Source organism: Ovis aries, chromosome 3 (assembly GCF_016772045.2).
Source record: "Ovis aries strain OAR_USU_Benz2616 breed Rambouillet chromosome 3, ARS-UI_Ramb_v3.0, whole genome shotgun sequence".
Taxonomy (NCBI): domain Eukaryota; kingdom Metazoa; phylum Chordata; class Mammalia; order Artiodactyla; family Bovidae; genus Ovis; species Ovis aries.
Genome location: NC_056056.1, coordinates 106,262,272 through 106,281,699, shown reverse-complemented (window position 1 = coordinate 106,281,699; position 19,428 = coordinate 106,262,272). Strand labels below are relative to the sequence as shown.

The following is a 19,428-nucleotide window of genomic DNA, read 5'->3' as shown; positions in this document are numbered from 1 at the left end:
CACTCCTCTGTCCATAGAATTTCCCAGGCAAGAATACTGGAGTGGATTGCCATTTCCTTCTCTGGGGGGACCATCCCCACCCAGGGATCGAACCCAGGTCTCCTACATTGCAGGCAGATTCTTTGCCATCTGAGCCACTGTGGAAGCCTCCTAGCTATTCTGACCTAGAACAGACTGGAGCAATGAATGGGCAATGGAGAAACTGGTTTCCATAAGGGAAAGTTGAGAGAGGCGAAAACAGGATGTCACCCAGGGAGGAAGGTCCAGGCATAATCCACAAGACAGTGGGCTCGGCAGGCATTAATAGGTAGGCGCTGGGGCTCAGCATGGCATTTCATAAATGGGAAACAGGCTTGATGATGGTGGATTGTGATGATGGAAATTTTGGGTTTTGATTTGGCCTATGTCATCATCCTACACAAATTAGGGAGGGCATCTGCTCTGTAGTGCCCGAAATCACTCCTTACCTGCTGGGAGGTAAGAAGCTTGTCCTTTGGCACCGCTCGTCCTCCCCCCAGCAAGGAGGAAGGTCCGCACTCCTGTCACATTGCACTTTCAGGAGCATGGCCACGCCTTGGTCCCTCCCACCTGGCATTCTCCTAGGGATCAGGTGACAGGCAGGCTTCTGACCCATCAGGCACTATTTGGAGACACAAAGCCATGGAAGCCGCCTTCTTTTTTTTTAATCTTTTTAGTTTTTGGCCACGTGACACATGGAATCTTAGTCCCCCAACCAGAGACTGAACCCGTACTCCCTGCACTGGAAGTGTGGAGCCTCAACCGCTGGACCACCAGAGAAGTACTCTTGTTTTTTTCCTGGAATGATAGGGCTTTTTTTTCTTCTGAACTTTTATAGCCAATTAACAATGTTGTGATCGTTTCAGGTGATCAGCGAAGGGACTCAGCCACACGTATACATGTATTCATTCTCCCCTAAGCCCCCTCCCACCTGGATGACAGTTTTAATAGTGATGTGTAACAACACAGGGAAGCAGATCAGCACAGCTGATCCCAGAAGAGTCAGAAGGAACTCTTGGCCGTGTTTCACTCTTGGACATAATACAAAGAGAGGCGTCCTAGGCACCACCTTGGTGGAGGGCTTGATCACTAAACTGGCAACACACTCCCTCGGGCGCCACCTCACACCAAGGGCAACACAAAGAACTGTTCAGTAGGACATCTGGGATGAAATCTCACCTGGATGGACGTGATTTCCCGATGACTCAGCTAGCATCTAAGTTGTCTTTTGAACACCCACACCCCCACCAACTCCCAGCACCAGAGAGAGTGTTCGAAACTGAGTCACTGGAGGGTGTCCCCACTGGGCTCCTCCATCAGGAGTAGAAGGCCCTGGAATCAGTGGTTTGCAACGCACGTGTGCCCAGTTGTGTAGAACTCTGTGACCCCATGGACTGTAGACCACCGGTCTCCTCTGTCCAGGAGACTCTCCAGGCAAGAATACTGGCTGCAGGGCCGGGGCGGGGGGTGCCATTCCCTTCTCCAGGGGACCTTCTCAACCCAGGGATGAAACCCGTGTCGCTTTTGTCTCCTCCACTGGCTGGCAGATTTTTTCCCAGCTGAGCAACCGGGGAAACGGGGACCCAACGGCGACTCGAGCGTTTTCTTAAACTCTCCACGGGCAGATGTTGCCTTACCAGGCTCCCACATAGCCAAGCCAAATTCCTATTGACAGAGCAATCCTACATCACCTCTGTGTTCCCTTTCTCATTTGTTTATCCCAGTTTATTCCAGCCTAGACAGGAGAGAGCTGGGTCTCCCCTCCTGGGAAGAACTGGGCTAGCTCACGGTCAGGAAGAGGCCAGATGGACAGGGATGAGCAACAGACTTTATTTTTTCAGTTATAATACCAGGTTATGTTTCGAGACATGGTTTCTCAAAAGGGAATTCATTCAGGCAGAATCTGCACATAAAACTCTGGCTCCTTGGTCTGGAAGAATCTGTGTGGGGGTCCAGCCCTGCCATGACACTCTGGTGAGAAGGCCAGCCGCGTGGCACAAAGGGAGGTGCAGAGAGAAGGACGGGCCGAGTCGTGGCAGGAGCCCGCCCCCCACGCCACAAGCACAGGGGCGTGATCCACCCTCAGTGTGCCTGGAGGCCTGACTCTAGCGATACAGATGCTGGGCCACCATCTCAGACACAGGCCATAAGCTCCTCCCTCCCCAGCTGTTTCAAACTCGTAATGCCACTCATGCAGCATTTTGACAAGCTGCCTGTTACCCTGTTAAAAAAAAGACAACGAAGATTTGAGAAAGTGCATCATCTAATGGGAGGCCGTAAAGCAGAAAAACATATGACAGCAATAGTTTGGGCTGTGGGTTTGCACTTCAGCATCGTGGGATGGCGTGCGGTGCTGTCCTGGGAGCCACGGGGACAGGTAGGCAGGGAGAGATGTCTGCTGCGGCCCACGCCCGCAGCTACGTCTCTGCGGAAGAGAAACGGGCCCAGGCTGCTGCACCCCGCGACCTCAGGACCCCCTCAGAAGTCATAAGGGGACACAAAGATGGTGACCTTGGACACGTGGCTGGCCTGGAACGAGCGGTCCAGGTATTCGGACATGTCGACATCCACCTCCAGCGTCTGAGGCCCCTCCAAGGTCTGGACCAGAATCAGCTCCCCAGTCTGGCGGTCTGAGCGCTGCATCACGAAGTGGCCGCGGCTGTTCCCACCCACAATCCCAAAGCGCAGGCTGTTGGGCCCCGGCCGACCAGGGGCTGAGGCTGTGGCCATGCGGAAGAGTGTGATGGGCGTCTTCAGGTTGGAGGGCAGAGACAGGTAGTGGAAGGAGATTGTCTTGGGCATGTGGCGGCAGGGCCTGCTGTCCATGGGGCAGGGGTTCCGCTCACACTGGCTGGAAGAGAGGCAAATGTGGGGGACGCTCAGCCTTGGGGAAAGTCGGCAGGGGCTGCTCTGACCAGGCCGGTCTGTCCCACCTGCCTTCCTAAAGAGGCACTGGAGTGACTCCTCCAGCCATGTGTTCTTTGACACAGGCACTCCAAAACCACAGGCGCGGGAGCGTGGGTGGGGTCAGGCCAGGAAAAGGTGCTTCCCTGACCCATCTGTCCATGTGTGTCTGGGTATGTGTGTATGTTTATACAGGCTATTACTACCATTTACATACTGTGCTATTACTACTATAATATGCTATTACTACTGTTTCCGACTCTCTGCAACCCTCTGGACTGTAGCCCGCCAGGCTCCTCTGTCCATGGAATTCTCTAGGCCGGAAGTGGAGTGGGTTGCCGTTCCCTTCTCCAGGAGATCTTCCCAACCCAGGGATCGAACCCAGATCTCCTGCATTGCAGGAGGATTCTTTACCCTCTGAACCACCAGGGAAGCCCTTTTTCTTTCACTGTTTGTGTAGAAAAATAAAGCCAGAAAAGATTCAATGATGATGGTGCTAGCATTCAAACCAGCTGCCCCTTCTAGAGTGCTGAGACCCCAGCAGTTAGCTGGTGACATCCTAGAGTGTGGTTCTCCGCATGTGGTGAGCTTACTAAACAACCAGTGTTCTTTCTTTTTGTCAGTGTATCATGGCTTAAGGGATCTTAGCTCCCCAACCAGGGCCACAGCGGGGAAAGCACTGGGAACCCCCCAGTGTTCATTCTTGAGCAGGACACTCTGCCTTCCGTAGGCATGTGGAGTCAAGGTCCTGTGAAAGTGCTTTGATAGTTTTTTTTTTTTTTCTCCATCTCATCCAACACAAGCCTGAGTGCTAAGTTGATTCAGTTGTGTCTGACTCTTTGCGACCCCAGGGACTATAGCCTGCTAGGCTCCTCTGTCCATGGGCTTCTCTAGGCAAGAATACTGGAGTGGGTTACCATGCTCTCCTCCAGGGGATTTTCCTGACCCAGGGATCAAACCCATGTCTCTTAAGTCTCCTGCACTGGCAGGTGGGTTCTTTACCCCTAGCGCCATCCAACACAAGAGATAGATGCAGTTTAGCGATTCTGGTGACTCAGATCATCCCCGTTAAGGAGATCAAGCAGCACTTCTGGCTGTCCATCAGGGATGTCTGCCAAGGCCCGACATACAGGTCCCTCCGTCCCTTCACGACGTGACACTGCAGAAGGACCCTGGTGTCTTCACTCTCAGTGAATAACTGCCACCAACCTTCTGGCTGCTTCTGACCTGCTGTAGCCCCCGCAGCTATTCAAGGAGCTGCTTCACTGGGCCAAGGCATTCTAAAGACAATGCTAAGGCTCTTGTGATCTCTCTCTCAGAGAAAATATGTGTTGCTTGTGATAGTTGCAGTTATTCTCCTTAAAAGCCTGTCTTCATCTTTTGAAGAAAAAAAAGTCTGTGAGGGGCTGAGGTTCCTGGAAATCAAAACTCCTAGTAGCAGCAGCAAAGAAGAGTGCTATAATGCAAAGTGTACAGATACCCTGTGAACACAGGAAGTGATCCTCTTCTGAATCTGTGTCCCATACATACCTCCTGGCAGCCTCACCACTGCCCTCTTCCCCCCAGTGGCCTCCCTGTCCTCAGGGGAGCGCTCAGGAACATCAGTCCTACTACCCAGGGCAGCAGCACACTCAATGCAAACCCTGAAAGGAGAGAGAGGGAAGCTCCGAGAAGCCAGACACAGCGCCGTGCCTTTCATCAGACATACTTGTACCTTCTCCCGAGAACATCTAGGAAGAATGCAGCCCACCCCTGGGGAGGCCTGGGTGAAGGGCGAACGCACTCAGCTGAGGGTGGCCCTAGTCATACTCACAACGGAGATGTCTTCACGTAGCTCACGTTGCTGCTGCCCTCGGGGCACTCTGGGCTGACGCACTGGAAGCCTCCTCCGGTGTTGATGCACACGGTCCCCCGGGGGCACACAGGCTGTGTGCTCACACATTCATCGACATCTGAAACACCAGGTGAGGCAGAGTGCGGGTAAATGGAGCTTGGGATGGATATATGCACAACACTCTATACAGAGCAGACAACTAGTAAGAGCCTACTGTGCGCAGCACAGGGAGCTCTACTCAGTACTCGGTCATGATCCATATGGGAAAAGAATCTAAAAAAGAGCTGCTCTCCAATCACCAAGCCATCTCTCTTTGTGACCCAAAGGACTGCAGCACCCCAGGCTTCCCTGTTCTTCACTATCTCCCTGAGTTTGCTCAAAGTCATGTCCATTGAGTTGGTGATGCTATCCAACCATCTCATCTTCTGTCGCCCCCTTCTTCTCCTGCCCTCAGTCTTTCCCAGCTTCAGGGTCTTTTCCAACAAGTCAGTTCTTCACATCAGGTGGTCAAAGTATTGGAGCTTCAGCTTCAGCATTAGTCCTTCCAATGAATATTGGTTTCCTTTAGGATTGACTGATTTGATCTCCTTGCAGTCCAAGGGACTCTCAAGTGTCTTCTCCAGCACCACAGTTGAAAAGCATCAATTCTTTGGCACTCAGCCTTCTTTATGGTCCTACTCTCACATCTGTACACGACAACTGGGAAAACCACAGCTTCGACTACCCGAACCTTTGTCTGCAAAGTGATGTCTCTGCTTTTTAATATAGTGTCTAGGTTTGTCATAGCTTTTCTTCCAAGAAGCAAGCGTCTTTTAATTTCATGGCTGTGGTCACCATCCTCAGTGATTTTGGAGCCCTAGAAAATAAAGCTGCCATTGTTTCCACTTTTTCTCCTATTTGCCATGAAGTGATGGGACAGGAGGCTGTGATCCTAGTTTTTTGGATGTTGAGTTTTAAGTCAGCTTTTATATGTATATGTATAACTAAATCACTTTGCTGTACAGTAGCAACTAACACAACATTGTAAAGCAACTAAACTCCGATAAAAATAAAATCCATGGATGGAAAAAAAAAAGAATAGTGGGCACCCAATGAGGAAGAAGATCTCCTGCCACCCGTCCATCACTGATGGGCCCACATGAATGGCACCAGCAGGCACTGCAAAAGGTGCTGTACACGCAGTGAACTTTCCAAAATGTCCAGCGCTGATTCTGATAACCAGAAGCCCTGTCGCTCTTAACTATTAGAAATCCAGGTCTGATGGCAGCCCTGGGGAGCTCCCCTCCCTAGGACCCCATCCGCCCCCTCCGGACGTGACAGGTTTCAGAGGCGCTGGAGGGCACGAATGAGTGTCACTGGTCACAACGCTTCTCTCGACCTGCCTCCCCCTCAGTCAGCGAGACCTAGAGTCTGCCCTCTGTGGCTAATATCATGCCCTTTATATGTCCTCCGTTCTGTACATATTCAATGAGCTCCTGGCCTGGAGGCCAGGCTTCTTTTCAAACCCCACACAAACTTTAGGGGCCTTTATGAATACTCGTAGGATAGAAGGAAAGGTGGATAGATGATCGAGAGATGGACGGATGATGGATGGGTGGATGATGGAAGGACGACGGCTATCTGGATGCCTTTTCCTTTAGTCCCAGGTTACCCACTCCTCTGAGCCCAGCCATGGGGCCCCACTAGGACGTCACTGGGCAGCTCCCTGTTCACTTGGATTCCATGTCAGTCCGTAGAAAGAGCCCTCTGCCCTCCCCTCCTCCCCAAGTAGTTCCGAGCCACAGTCTGGGACCACCTTCCTCTGCCGCAGCCTCACTCACCCTCACAGCTCTTCCCGTCCGCCAGAGTCCGGTATCCACTGGGGCAGACACAGCGGTAGGAGCCAGGCGTGTTCACGCAGGCGTGCATGCAGAGCTGGGGGCGCCCCTCCTGTCCATAGAGCTCGCATTCGTTCACATCTGGGGACAGAAGTACCCGGTATAACTCCAGGAGCCGCCAGTGGGCAGCCACCGGCTATGGCCCAGCACGGCTGCTGCATCACCATCGGTGGCAGCTGTAGCTAGCGGGCGGGGTCTGCAGTGGCCGCCAAGGCCGATCCCCTGAGAGGACTCAGAAGAGACGCAGGAGTGCTCCCCGTTCTCCCAAGCCAAGGCCCTGGAGGGCCGAAGGGACGAGGTGAGGGAGCTGATACGGGCAGGGACCCTGGGCCGCTCCTCTAAGGCTGATGACTACCTGGGCAGATCCTGCGAGGCTGCCAAGTCCAACCTGGCGAGTACCTTGCTCCCCAGGGAGCAAAGCGTGGGGCGGCGGACCCAGACTTCCGCCCTGGTTCCCCGCCGCGCCTTAATCCTTCTCATCTTTGGGAACGGGTGTAAGACGGCTTCTGTGGCTGTAAAATGAGGCCGTTAGCAACAACTAGGCAACTCTTGGCGTCCCACTCCAGTGCTCTTGCCTGGCAAATCCCATGGACGGAGGAGCCTGGAAGGCTGCAGTCCATGGGGTCGCTAAGAGTCGGACACGACTGAGCGACTTCACTTTCACTTTTCACTTTGATGCACTGGAGAAGGAAATGACCACCCACTCCAGTGTTCTTGCCTGGAGAATCCCAGAGACGGGGGAGCCTGGTGGGCTGCCATCTCTGAGGTCGCACAGAGTCGGACACGACTGAAGCGACTTAGTAGCTGCAGGCAACTCTTAGGTTGAAACCGCTGGTTTGAGTGGTTTTCAGATGGAAGTCTGATAATCCAGGAAGAGGTTTGCAAAAGTGGGCCAGTCAGTAAGACTAAGCAGAGAGGGGCCCAAAAAGTGAGCCCAAGCCCCTGCACAGCTCTGGGGACAGGGATGGGGTATGGTGAGGGGCTGTCATTCCAGCTCCGCGCTGCCACCTGCCCCGCAATCCTAGCCGGGAGGGAGACAGACTTCTGCACGAGTGCTCATGACTAGGGGTAGACCGGGGACCCCTGGATGCTTTCTTAGAACCGCTTCCCAGCTCTCCGCGCTAGCTGTGTCCTAGCCACCATCAGGTCCACACCTACTTACCTAAGCAGCAAGATACGGGGCTTTCTGAGAGCACGCCCAGGAAGCCACCCGCCCACTCGCACCTACACATGGGCGCGGGCGCACCCCCCGGGAGGGCGGCAGGTAGGAGCCCCTCTCCCCACGACCCCCGCGTCCCCTCCCCCCGATGGAGCCCGCGCCTACCCTGGCAGACGCTGTCGGCGGCGGCGCCGCTCAGGTGGAATCCGGCTTCGCAGCTGCAGTGCTGCGTCCGCTCCACCTGCGCGCATCGCGGCGCGCGGCTGAAGGCGGCGTCCCCTGCCTCGCTGCCCTCGGGGGCGGCTGCGGGGAGAAGACATCCTCAGGGCCGGGCCTGGTGCACCTGGGCCTGACCTTGGGGGAGCCCCGAGATCGGGGCGCGGCCCCTTCTCAGAGCTTACTCTGGAGTAGGGAGAGGAAAGACACGGAATTAACCGAAACTCAGCCGGTGATCCAGCGCCCACCCCAAACGGGCGGAAGACAAGGGGACGCGCCCGAAAAGAATGATACAAGAAAAGCAGGCGACGCAACCGCACCCAGAGGACCACAGTGAGGTGAGAGCCGCGTTTCACTTTCAAAGGCGTAAAGCACCAGGGCCCTAGCAGTGAGCACTGGAGGTTAAAACTACGGAGCTTATCGAAATAATGCCACTTGCAGCCACATGGATGGACCTAGAGATTGTCATTCTGAGTGAAATCAAAGACAGATAGCCTATGATATCACTTATTTGTGGTATCTAAAACCAATGGTACAAATGAACCTATTTACAAAACAGGAATAGAGTCACAGCTGTAGAAAACAAACTTATGCTTACCAAGGGGTAACAGGGGAGGGATAAGTTGGGAGATTGGGATTGACTATACACCCTACATTACTATATATAGTAGTATATATGTGTATATATATATATGTTTCCCTGGTGGCTCAGTGGTAAAGAATCCACCTGCCAATGCAAGAGATGTGGGTTCAATCCCAGGGTCAGAAAAATCCCCTGGAGAAGAAAACGGTAACCCACTCCAGTATTCTCACCTGGAGAATTCCATAGACAGAGGAGCCTGGCGGGCTACAGTCCATGGGTTCGCAAAAGAGTTGGACCCAACTGAGTGACTAAGCAATAAGAGCAACAATGTGTGTGTGTGTGTGTGTGTGTGTGTGTGTGTGTGTGTGTGTATACTGGGCTTCCCTGGTGGCTCAGACGGTAAAGAGTCTGCCTGCAGTGCAGGAGACCCAAGTTCAATCCCTGGGTTGGGAAGATCCCCTGGAGAAGGAAATGGCAACCCACTCCAGTATTTTCGCCCGGAAAATCCCATGGAAGGAGGAGCCTGGCAGACTACAGTTCATGGGGTCGCAAAGAGTCAGACACCATTGAGCAAACATATCAATGCATATAATATATATATTTTAGAAAAGAATCTAAAAAAGAGTGGATATATGTATATGTATAACTGATTCACTTTGCTGTATAGCAGAAACTAAATCAACTATACCCCCAATAAAAATTAATTTTAAAACACTTAAAAAAAAAAAATCTATGGAGAGACTTCCCTGGAAGTCCAGTGGTTAAGACTCTGTACTTCCCATGCAGAGGGTGCAGGTTCGAAACCACGCTGCATGGCATGGCTAAAAAGTAAAAATTCAAAAAAAAATCTACATAGCTTAAAACACTACCTTTTTTTCTGGGTTATTTTTTTGTATTTTTAAAATATTTTCCTAAAGTGTCGAAAGTTTTTGTTTCAACCAAGAATATAAATCAGTGTTCTAATCAGTGAAAAAAAAAGTGTTAATTTTTGAAAGCTTTCAAAGGATTTCAGACTCTCCATGGTTAAAGGGATTGGTGGTAAATGTTATCTGATACACAAGAGGACACTAAGTCATCCCACTGGAGTCATCAAATTCATCCAGACAGAGAACACAATGATTGCTGGGGAGATGGGAAGAAGTTGTTTCATGGGCACAGAGTTTCAGTTTTGCAAGGTGAAAAAAGTTCTAGAGGTGGATGGTGGTGATGGTGAACGTAGTTAATGCCACTGGACCACACACTTAAAATGGTAAATTTTGTTATGTATACTTTACAATGTGAACAAAAACGGTGAATGTGTTTTGTTTTGGTTTGGTTTTTTTTAAGTAATTGAAGAGAGGCTCCCCTTGGGAGCCAGAAAGACAGGGGCAGAGCTGATGAGAAGGAAGGCTGTAGGCTGGGGGACCAGGTGAGCAAAAAGCCAGAGGTGTGCTGGGCTGTTGTTCACATTGTTCACGGGGATCCTGTAAGGACATAAACTAGCTTCAGATGCGCCTGCTCATTCCCTCCCTCCAATTCCTCGCAGAGATTCCTGTCATAGGAATAATTTCTATATTAACTGTGCCCCGGACCTGAGGATCCAGGAGCCTGAGGATCTGTGGCCTGGAGCCTGAAGTTTCCAATAGTGGATGCCCAGACAGGTGGGGCTTAGATCCAGTGTCCAGGACCAGCACAGTTGGGTTGAAATGTAGCTATTTCTTTTTCCTTCCTGGTACTAAGTAGGAGGAGGAGTGGGGCTGTTTCCACACAGGGCAACTCCAGGGACAGGCACTGTCAAGGGACCTCAGGCTCTCCCTGAGAAAGCACCCAGAAGGGTGACTCAGCTGAATGAAGTCAAGACACGTTAAGCAGCAAATCCCTGGGGACAAAACTTAAACTGGACCTTGAGCTGGCTCCAGTGGAAAGATACCAAGTACTGACAAAGCTTGTTCTCTGCTAACCACCAATTCCTTCCCCAATACTGAGGTTCCACTCAGAAGACAACCACATAGACACCCCAGGCTTTTCTGGCAACGGAACAGGACATCTTTAGGGTTTGACTTTCTTAGATGAGAAAGCGTGGCTCAGGGAATCCCCTGGTGGTCCAGTAGTTAGGACTCAACTTTCACTGCTGAGGGCATGGGTTCAGTTCAATCCTCGGTCAGGGAAGTAAGATCCTACAAGCTACATATGGGGGAAGCCAAAAACAAAACGATGGTTGTAGCATAGCATGCCACTCCCCGCCCCCATCTCCCATAGACTCCTTATCATCAGATTTTCTTGGCACCTGCAAAAACAGTCACGACTAAGTGACTTTCACTGCAAAAATAGCCACCATGTGGCACCTAGACCTCTGGCTGCAGAAATGCTGGGACTCAAATGTGGATCATAACCTCATCACCAGTTGAACGTCTAGTTTACCCAGCTCTGAAAATACTATATCAGGAACTATGGATTTTGCATGGAACATTTGCAGGAGAAGCTGTTCTGCTGATATGCGGAGGAAAGCCAACCACGTGAAGGTGGCAGCAAGGAAGCTTCTCAGGCCAAGTTCCAAATCTGGAGGGTTTTAGGGTGGGACTCAGTCCTTGCACTTGCATCTTCTTCCGAGTGTGTGTGTGCATGTGCTCAGTCATGTCTGACTCTTTGCAACCCCGTGGACTGTGGCCCACCAGGCTCTTCTGTCCATGGAATTCTCCAGGCGAGAGCACTGGAGTGGGTTGCCATTTCCTACTCCAAGGGCTCTTCCCAACCTGGGATTGAACCTACTTCTCCTGCATCGGCAGGTAGATTCTTTAACTGAGCCACCTGGACCAAAACTCTGGTTCCACAAGAGAACTAAGTGCCATCCCAAATAACCATCTCAGAGGGATCTATGATGTGAACCAGAGAGAACATCCCACTGGTCTGCCTTTGGTGACCCGTGACTAGGGTCCTCCCTTCTCGATAACGGACTGTCCTCCCCGGCCCTATAGCTGCTACATACCAGTCTGGGCCTGATGCTGACAGCGGCTCCCAGTCCTTCCGGGAGGACAAATGCATCTGTACTGGTTGACACCTTCCACACACGTGCCACCATTCTGACAAGGCTGACTGGAGCATTCACTGATATCTAGGAAAAGAAATAAATTTCAAATATAGGCATGAGTTCTCATTCTAAAACAAAACACAAAGGTGGGGTCACTTTCTTTTCATGACAGGATGACTCCAGCTTGTGACCACTCCCCATCCCACTCAGTCCTTGCCTCTGCCTCTTCCAGCAACAGCAAGAGCTGGGAGGGAGCCAGTGGGGCTGAGATGTAGTCCACCATGCATGCAACAAGCCACTGACCCTGGCACACATTGTGCCCACCTGGAGCTCTGCCTGTGAGAGTTGCCCATCTTTCAGCCCAGTTCTACCCAGAGGCGCCATTTTCTAATTTGCAGTGTAGATACTGCAGCTGGGCAGAAGGAACCGACGTTGTCCTGGGCCCGCACTGCCTCTAAGTTGAGTTTACTGCCTCTCAACTCTGCCCCTATCAGCCAGTGCCCAGGTAGAACCCTCTTTGAACAAGAACTCAATTCAAGGGGTTATAAGAGGGAGAGATGGCCCATAAGAATGGTCAGAGATGGAGAAAAATAACTCTTTCCAAATTCCCACCCTGTGGGAATAGGGAGGAGTTAACCTTGACCCTTAATTTTTCCTTTTCCTGAAAAGGAAAACGTTCCTTGTTTATAGACTAAATAGTCTAAATAGTGAAAAATGTATTAAAGTGAAAGTGAAACTCGCTCAGTCATGTCCAACTCTTTGCTACCCCAGGGACTATATAGGCCATGACATTCTCCAGGCCAGAACACTGGAGTGGGTAACTGTTCCCTTCTCCAGGGGATCTTCCCAACCCAGGGATCAAACCCAGGTCTCCTGCATTGCAGGCGGATTCTTTACCAGCTGAGCCACAAGGGAAGCCCAAGAATATTGGAGTGGGTAGCCTATCCCTTCTCCAGCAGATCTTCCCGACCCAGGAAGAGAACTGGGGTCTCCTGCATTGCAGGCGGATTCTTTACCAACTGAGCTATCGGAGAGACACATTAAACATGTTCAACTATTTAATAGGTTTAGTGAATTCCCTGGCAGTCCAGTGGTTAAGATTCTGTGCTTTCAGTGCTGAGGGTCCAGGTTCAATTCCTGATTAGGAAACTAAGATCCTGCAAGCCACATGGAGCAGTCACAAAATAAAATAAATATGTAATAGGCTTTAATAGATTTTTCTCTGTGTGGTAGATTATGGGTAATTTTTCTTTGTTTATTGACAATTATTCTATTTGTTGTTGTTCAGTCGATAAGCCATGTCCAACTCTTTGCAACCCCGTAGACTGCAGAATGCCAGGCTTTCCTGTCATTCACTATCTCCCAGAGTTTGCTCAGACTCATGTCCTTTGAATCAGTGATGCCATCCAACCATCTCATTCTCTGTCACCACCTTCTCCTCCTTTCCCAGCATCAAGGTCTTTTCCAATGAGTCAGCTCTTCCCACCAGGTTGCCAAAGCATTGGAGCTTCTGCATCAGTCCTTCCAATGAATATTCAGGATTGATTTCCTTAGGATTGACTGGTTTGAGCTCCTTGCTGTCCAAGGGACTCTCAAGAGTCTTCTCCAGCACCACAGTTCAAAAGCATTTTGTTAACAATCTTCCATTTTTCCACAGCGAACATTTCTAAATTTTCTAATGAGGAGACAATGATCCTCAGGCCACATCCGCTCGCTATGAGTTCCTTAGGCCCAGTTTCAGGGCACAGGCCATTTCCACCAGGAGGAGTGATTTGTCAGTTCACTGACCTGACTGCAGCATCTTGGGAAAGAAACTGGAAGCACTTCCTTGTTGGCCTCAGAGCATCCTTTCCTGCTGTGTCTATCAGGAGGCAGAGGAAGGTGCTTTGCTCTTGATGAGAACAGCAGCCTTCCTGTGGGTGGGTTGGCAGAGACTCTGGCTTCCCTCAGCCTCCTTGTAATTGGGAAGTTATGCAGACAATTACATGGATTCCGTTCATTGCGAAAGGACCCAGACCATCCGAAATGCTGCTTCTCCCTGGGGAAGGAGCCATTCCAATTTCTCAGTAAACTCGGCCTGGGGAGAGAGCCTCAGCTTCCTGCCCCCCGCCCACTCCGCCCCCCACCGCACCGATATGTTCTCTCTGCCGATGACCAGTTTTCAGGAATGTGTCTGAAACAACACAAATGCACCAGCGCATGGAATTCCTGTTCCTGCCATCTTGCTCCCCAGCATAGTCTGAAAGTGGGCCGGCCGGTCACTAGGCTGAGAACCTGAGAATCTTTCAGTCTGGCTCTGCAGCGGGGTGGGGACCAGCACCAGTGTGAGTCCCCCGCAGGGCCTGCGGTGGGAGGCACTGAGCCTGGCTGTACTTGGCTGGTGTGGGTGAGGATAGGGTAGGGTGGGATGGAGTTGTTCACGTGATAGAGGAATGAAGAGATGCCCCATGACCCTGTGTGCTAGCACCTGTCTGGATCTTGCCACCCAGGATTTTCATTTCTTAGACAAGCCACATTCAGACTCTCATTTCTTATCTTGATACGCTGTCAGGCATTCCATGGCCCAGTGCCCAGTTCTGGCACACTCTCTGTGTCCTGACTGAAGTACAGCTGTCATCACATTCAAGTCTGTCCAAGCTGTGGCATTTAGTTGAGTGCATGACGACTTCAGAACTGTAAAGAGGACCGACCTAAATAGACATTTCTCTGAGGAAGATACAGATGGCCTACAGGAAAGTGAAAAGATGCTTGACATCACTAGTTATTAGAGAAACGCAAATTAAAACTACAATGAGATTACACGTCACACAGGTCAGAATGGCTATCATCAAGAAGTCTACAAATAGCAAATGCTGGAGAGGGTGTGGAGAAAAGGGAACCCTCCTACACTGTTGGTAGTAATGTAACCTGGTACAGCCACTATGGAGACCAGTATGGAGACTCTTCAAAAAACTGAAAATAGAACTACCATATGATCCAACAAACCCACTCCTGGGCATATATCCAGAAAAGATGGAAACTCTAAATCAAAAAGATACATACACCCCAGTGCTCACAGTGGCGCTATAGCATCCATCAGCAGACAAAAGGAGACAGATGTGGTACATGTATGCAGTGGAATATTATTCAGCTATGAAGAAGGATGAACTACCACCAATTGCAGCAATGTGGATGGACCTAGAGATTCATGCTAAATGAAGTCAGACAGAGAAAAACACCACAAGATATCACTTACATGTGGAATCTAACAAAATAATACAGATCAACTCACTTACAAAACAGACACAGGCTCACAGACATAGAAAACAAAATTATGGTTACTAAAAGGGGAAAGAGGGATAAATTAGGAGCATGGGATTGACAGATACTAGCTAGTATATAGGGCTTCCCTGGGGGCTCAGACGGTAAAGAATCCGCCTGCAGTGCAGGAGACCTGGGTTCAATCCCTGGGTCAGGAAGATTCCCTGGAGAATGAAATGGCAACCCACTCCAGCATTCTTGCCTGGAGAATCCCATGGACAGAGGAGCCTGGAGGGCTGCAGTTGAATTAGTGTATATAAAATAGATAAACAACAAGGTCCTATGGTGTAGCACAGGGAATTCTACTCAATATCTTATTATAACCTATAACAGAAAAGAATCTGAAAACTTTCAGATTCCAAATTACTTAGCTGCACGCCCGAAACTAAAACAATATTATAAACCAACTACCCTTGAATTTATAAAAGGAGGACAATAACAGAGGCTGTGGAGAGGCTGGCAAGCCAAAAGCATGGATTATGATTCTCTTTTAATCTGTTTACTGAGCACTTGCTATTTTCCCAGAACTGAGCTAAATGTTCCACATGCATGATCTGATTTTTTCTTTTTTCTTTTTGTTTCCTGTGTTTTGTCATCTTGCTTCAAATTTTCCATTTCTTTAATCACCTCATTTCTAAGGCTTTCTGATTTTTATTTATGTTGTCCTTTCATCGTTTTTATATTTTTTAAATTTCTTTCCATTTGTCCGGAAGTACTAGGTCATGGTTTTCATCTTTTGTAGGGGCATGTCTTTCTGGGATTTCTTCATTGACTGTAGAGAGTTTACCTTGTTTTCATATAATAATTTGGACAGGATTTGACAAGAGTCCTTTTCTGTTGCTCATATTTAGGGGAAATAAGTTTTCCCATATAGCTTTTCTAACTTTCTGACTATTCATTGGAAGGACTGATGCTGAAGCTGAGGCTCCAATATTTTGGCCACCTGCTGTGAAGAACCAACTTATTGGGAAAGACTCTGATGCTGGAAAACATTGAAGGCAGGAGAAGGGGAAGACAGAGGATGAGGTGGTTGGATGGCATCACTGACTCAATGGACATGAGTTTGAGCAAACTCAGGGAGATAGTAAAGCACAAGGAAGCCTGGTGTGCTGTGGTCCATGGAGTTGCAAAGAGCTGGATATGATTTAGCAACTGAACAACAGCAACTTTCTGACAGCCTCTCCCTTTAGTCATTTTTTAAGGCAGCCCATGCCTTCTCCGCTCCACTCTGTCCTCTCCTCTCTCACTTTTATCCAGACTATCTCTTTCATTTGCACCAACTTTCCTTGTTTGACTTAATTGGATTCTCCATCCATTAGAAAATGGACCTTTAAAGGTCTTGGGAAGTTTGAGAGATCCTTGGGGCCAGACTGTTCCAGCCATTGAAACTTCCTGTTGCAAAGATAAACCCCACATCCGAGACAACTGACCCAGAAATGCCAGTACTGATCCATATCCCAATACAATTATTGGGTTTTCAAGAAAAAGAAAAAACATTTTTTGGGCAGCCTTATGATAGCAATAACAGTTAAAACAGGAGATGTGGAAGAATATATTTAAGATATTCAAGAAAAGAAAACGTGAGACAGGTGTTTTATGTGCAACTGAACAGTCATTGTTGGTAATGCTGTGTATGTTTTGAAAGTGTAAGAACTCAGGAACCGCCCTGTGAGTTCCTCTTGAGAAGCCTTCTGGACAGAGGTCAGGGTGAGGAGGGCGGTGATGCTCACCAAGGCTCAGCATCACAAAAACAGAGATGGACCACAGGGGCTTCCTGGTAGAAAGAAGTATGTACTGCTGTCCTGCCCAAATGATAGAAACATCTCACCAGCATCCAATCAAGCCTCTGGAGTTTATAAGAAATACAGAGGCCAAAAACTTACAAACTTCCAGTCATAAGTACTAGGCATGTAATGTACAATATGAAGATTATGGTTGACACTGCTATCTAGTATATTTGAATAGTTAAGCATTAGTAAAATGAATTTTTAGATGTTGACTAACTGCATTGATTTTTCAGTCCCTCATGTGCAGTGATGCTGCTCCTTCAGGTAGAAATGTTTCTTTACAAAAGGACACATGCCACATCTATTTCTTCTTTGAAACTACAACTTAGCTGCCAGCAGAAGTTCCTCAGGGGTTTTAAAAACATCAATCAGTTTCACAGCTGGAATGAAAGTACCTTCTTAGAGAACAGTTTTAGCTATAAGAATAGGCTTTGTCATTTTTGAAGGTACATAATGAGTTAAATTGGAGAAATTTCAAGAAACAGCTTTTTACTCACAACTGACTTTATTTGAAAAGAAAAAAAAAACTAGAGTAGACATAGTGAGTAAACACTTTACATCCCAGGTACTCTCAGAAAGCACACAGTGAGCTGTGGTGAGAGCTCCTGGGCAGGCTGGGCCTGGGAACCCTGCAACTCCAACCCTACAGAAAAGCCCGGATGGACCAGCTTAGACAAACACACTTTATGACTCCTGCTTCTCCCTAAATCGAAAGGTATTTCAGTCTCAGATCTGAGTCTTAACAAAGGAAATCTGAGATCACAAGTGCAGTATTGCCTTTAGTTAATGTGCGTGCTCAGTCGCTAGGTTGTGTCCAACTCTTTGCAGTCCCATGGACTCCATAGCCTGCCGGGCTCCTCGGTCCGTGGGATTCTCCAGGCAAGAATCCTGGAGTGTGTTGCCATTTCCTTCTCCGGGGGATCTTCCCGACCCAGGGATCAAACCCGCCTCTCTTGTGTCACCTGCATGGGTAGGTGGATTCTTTACCACTGAGCCACCTGGGAAGCCCCGTACGTAGTTTATAACTTGTACCTTTCACTAAAACTAGATTGTTTTTACTGACAAATATGACAAACATGGAGATAATTTTTAAAAGAGATCTTGATTGTAATTTTACCCTTCAAATATTTATTGTAGTTGTTATTACTGGTTTGTTTAGGCAGAACATGCAATGAATTAATTGTGTCTTGGTGGCATTTTAAAGGAAAATATAGTTTTTTAAAATGGATAATTATTTGACATATCTAATAAAGCTCGGTTTCAGAGTAAAAAAAAAAGAAAGTTGTTAAGGGACTAAATCCCAAGGGGAAAAAAAACTATTTTTTTTTTTTGTATTTGTATGAGATCATGGACATTAACTGAACTTACTGTGGTCATCTTTTCACAGTATATGAAAATCAAGTTATTATGCTGTACAACTTAAACTTACACAGTGCTATATGTCATTTTATTTCAGTGAAATTGGACCCCCAAAAAGAGAAATGCAGATCCTGTTAAATAACCCCACAGGGATGCAGTGAGCAAAATCAAGGTTGTGGGAGGCTTCCCTGGTGGTCCAGTGGTTAAGAATCCACCTGTCAATGCAGGGCGCACGGGACTGATCCTAGTCCAGGAAGACCCTACATGCCACAAGGCAGCTAGAGCCCTAGAGCACCTAGAGCCCACACTCTGCAACAGGAGAGGCCGCCGCAATGAGAAGCCTTCAAACTGCAGCTAGAGGGTAACCCCTGCTCGCTGCAACTAAAGAAAGTCTGAGTGCACCCACGAAGACCCAATGCAACTAAAAAATAGATAAATAAGTTTTAAAAATCCAAGGTTGTGGGAAACAAGCCATTTTCTTCAACAGATAAACTTCAAAGGAATGGCAGACAGAGAGGAGGAGCAGTCTTCTTCAAGACAACTATGGATTAAAAGGTGTAGGAGACACAGCAACCAACCGTAATGTGCAGAACTTATCTGCACCCTGGCTCAAAGTGTTAAAAATATGAGAGACAAGTGCAGAAATGTTTATCCTGACTAGAAATTTTAAGATATTAAAAGATTTTCTGTGTTGATCATTACTGGACTACGAGTACATGATGACCATTAAACTATTCATTCTACTTTTGTGTATTTGAATTTTTCCATAATGGAAAATGCATTAAGATTGCTTGTCTTAATGAATGGATAAAGAAGATATGGTATATGGTATATTTATATGCTGTACTGTGCTAAGCTGCTCCAAATTGTGTCCGAGTCTTGGTGACCCTATGGACTGTTGCCCACCAGGCTCCTGTCCATGGCATTCTCCAGGGAAGAATACTGGAATGGATTGCCATGCCCTCCTCCAGGGGATCTTCCTGACCCAGGGATCGAACCTGAGTCTCGTGCATCTCCTGCATTGGCAAGTGAGTTCTTTACCACTAGCACCACCTGGGAAGCCCATATATATATATGATATATGAATATATGTATACACACATATACAATGGAATACCGAAAGTAAGTGAAAAGTGTGTATATGTATACATACTATGGAATATTTTGTGTGTGTGTGTGTGTGTGTTCAGTTCAGCTCAGTTGGTCAGTCGTGTCCAACTCTTTACAACCCCATGAACTGCAGCACACCAGGCCTCCCTGTCCATTACTGACTCCCGGAGTTTACTCAAATTCATGACCACTGAGTCAGTCCCAACCATCTCATCCTCTGTCATCCCCTTCTCCTCCTGCCCTCAATCTTTCCCAGCATCAGGGTCTTTTCCAG

At 48.5% G+C, this 19,428-nt stretch overlaps 2 protein-coding genes across 3 annotated transcripts in view; one reads left to right on the top strand and one right to left on the bottom strand.

Annotated features, from left to right (window-relative positions):
* The window catches only part of ZC3H8 (zinc finger CCCH-type containing 8), a 51,105-nt gene extending 45,274 nt beyond the window's left edge, over positions 1 to 5,831 (top strand). The window contains exon 9 of the mRNA XM_060412442.1: positions 696 to 5,831. The gene's annotated coding sequence lies outside the window, so the exon portion shown is untranslated. The remainder of the gene's footprint in view (positions 1 to 695) is intronic.
* FBLN7 (fibulin 7) overlaps positions 1,827 to 19,428 on the bottom strand; it is a 57,665-nt gene continuing 40,063 nt past the window's right edge. For both annotated transcript variants that reach the window (XM_060412437.1, XM_004006187.5), the window contains 5 exons: positions 11,557 to 11,682; positions 7,958 to 8,095; positions 6,577 to 6,714; positions 4,736 to 4,874; positions 1,827 to 2,869 (listed from right to left, as the gene is read on the bottom strand). In XM_060412437.1, the coding sequence (XP_060268420.1) occupies positions 2,497 to 2,869; positions 4,736 to 4,874; positions 6,577 to 6,714; positions 7,958 to 8,095; positions 11,557 to 11,682 (914 nt within the window). In that variant the 3' untranslated portion in view covers positions 1,827 to 2,496. The remainder of the gene's footprint in view (positions 2,870 to 4,735; positions 4,875 to 6,576; positions 6,715 to 7,957; positions 8,096 to 11,556; positions 11,683 to 19,428) is intronic.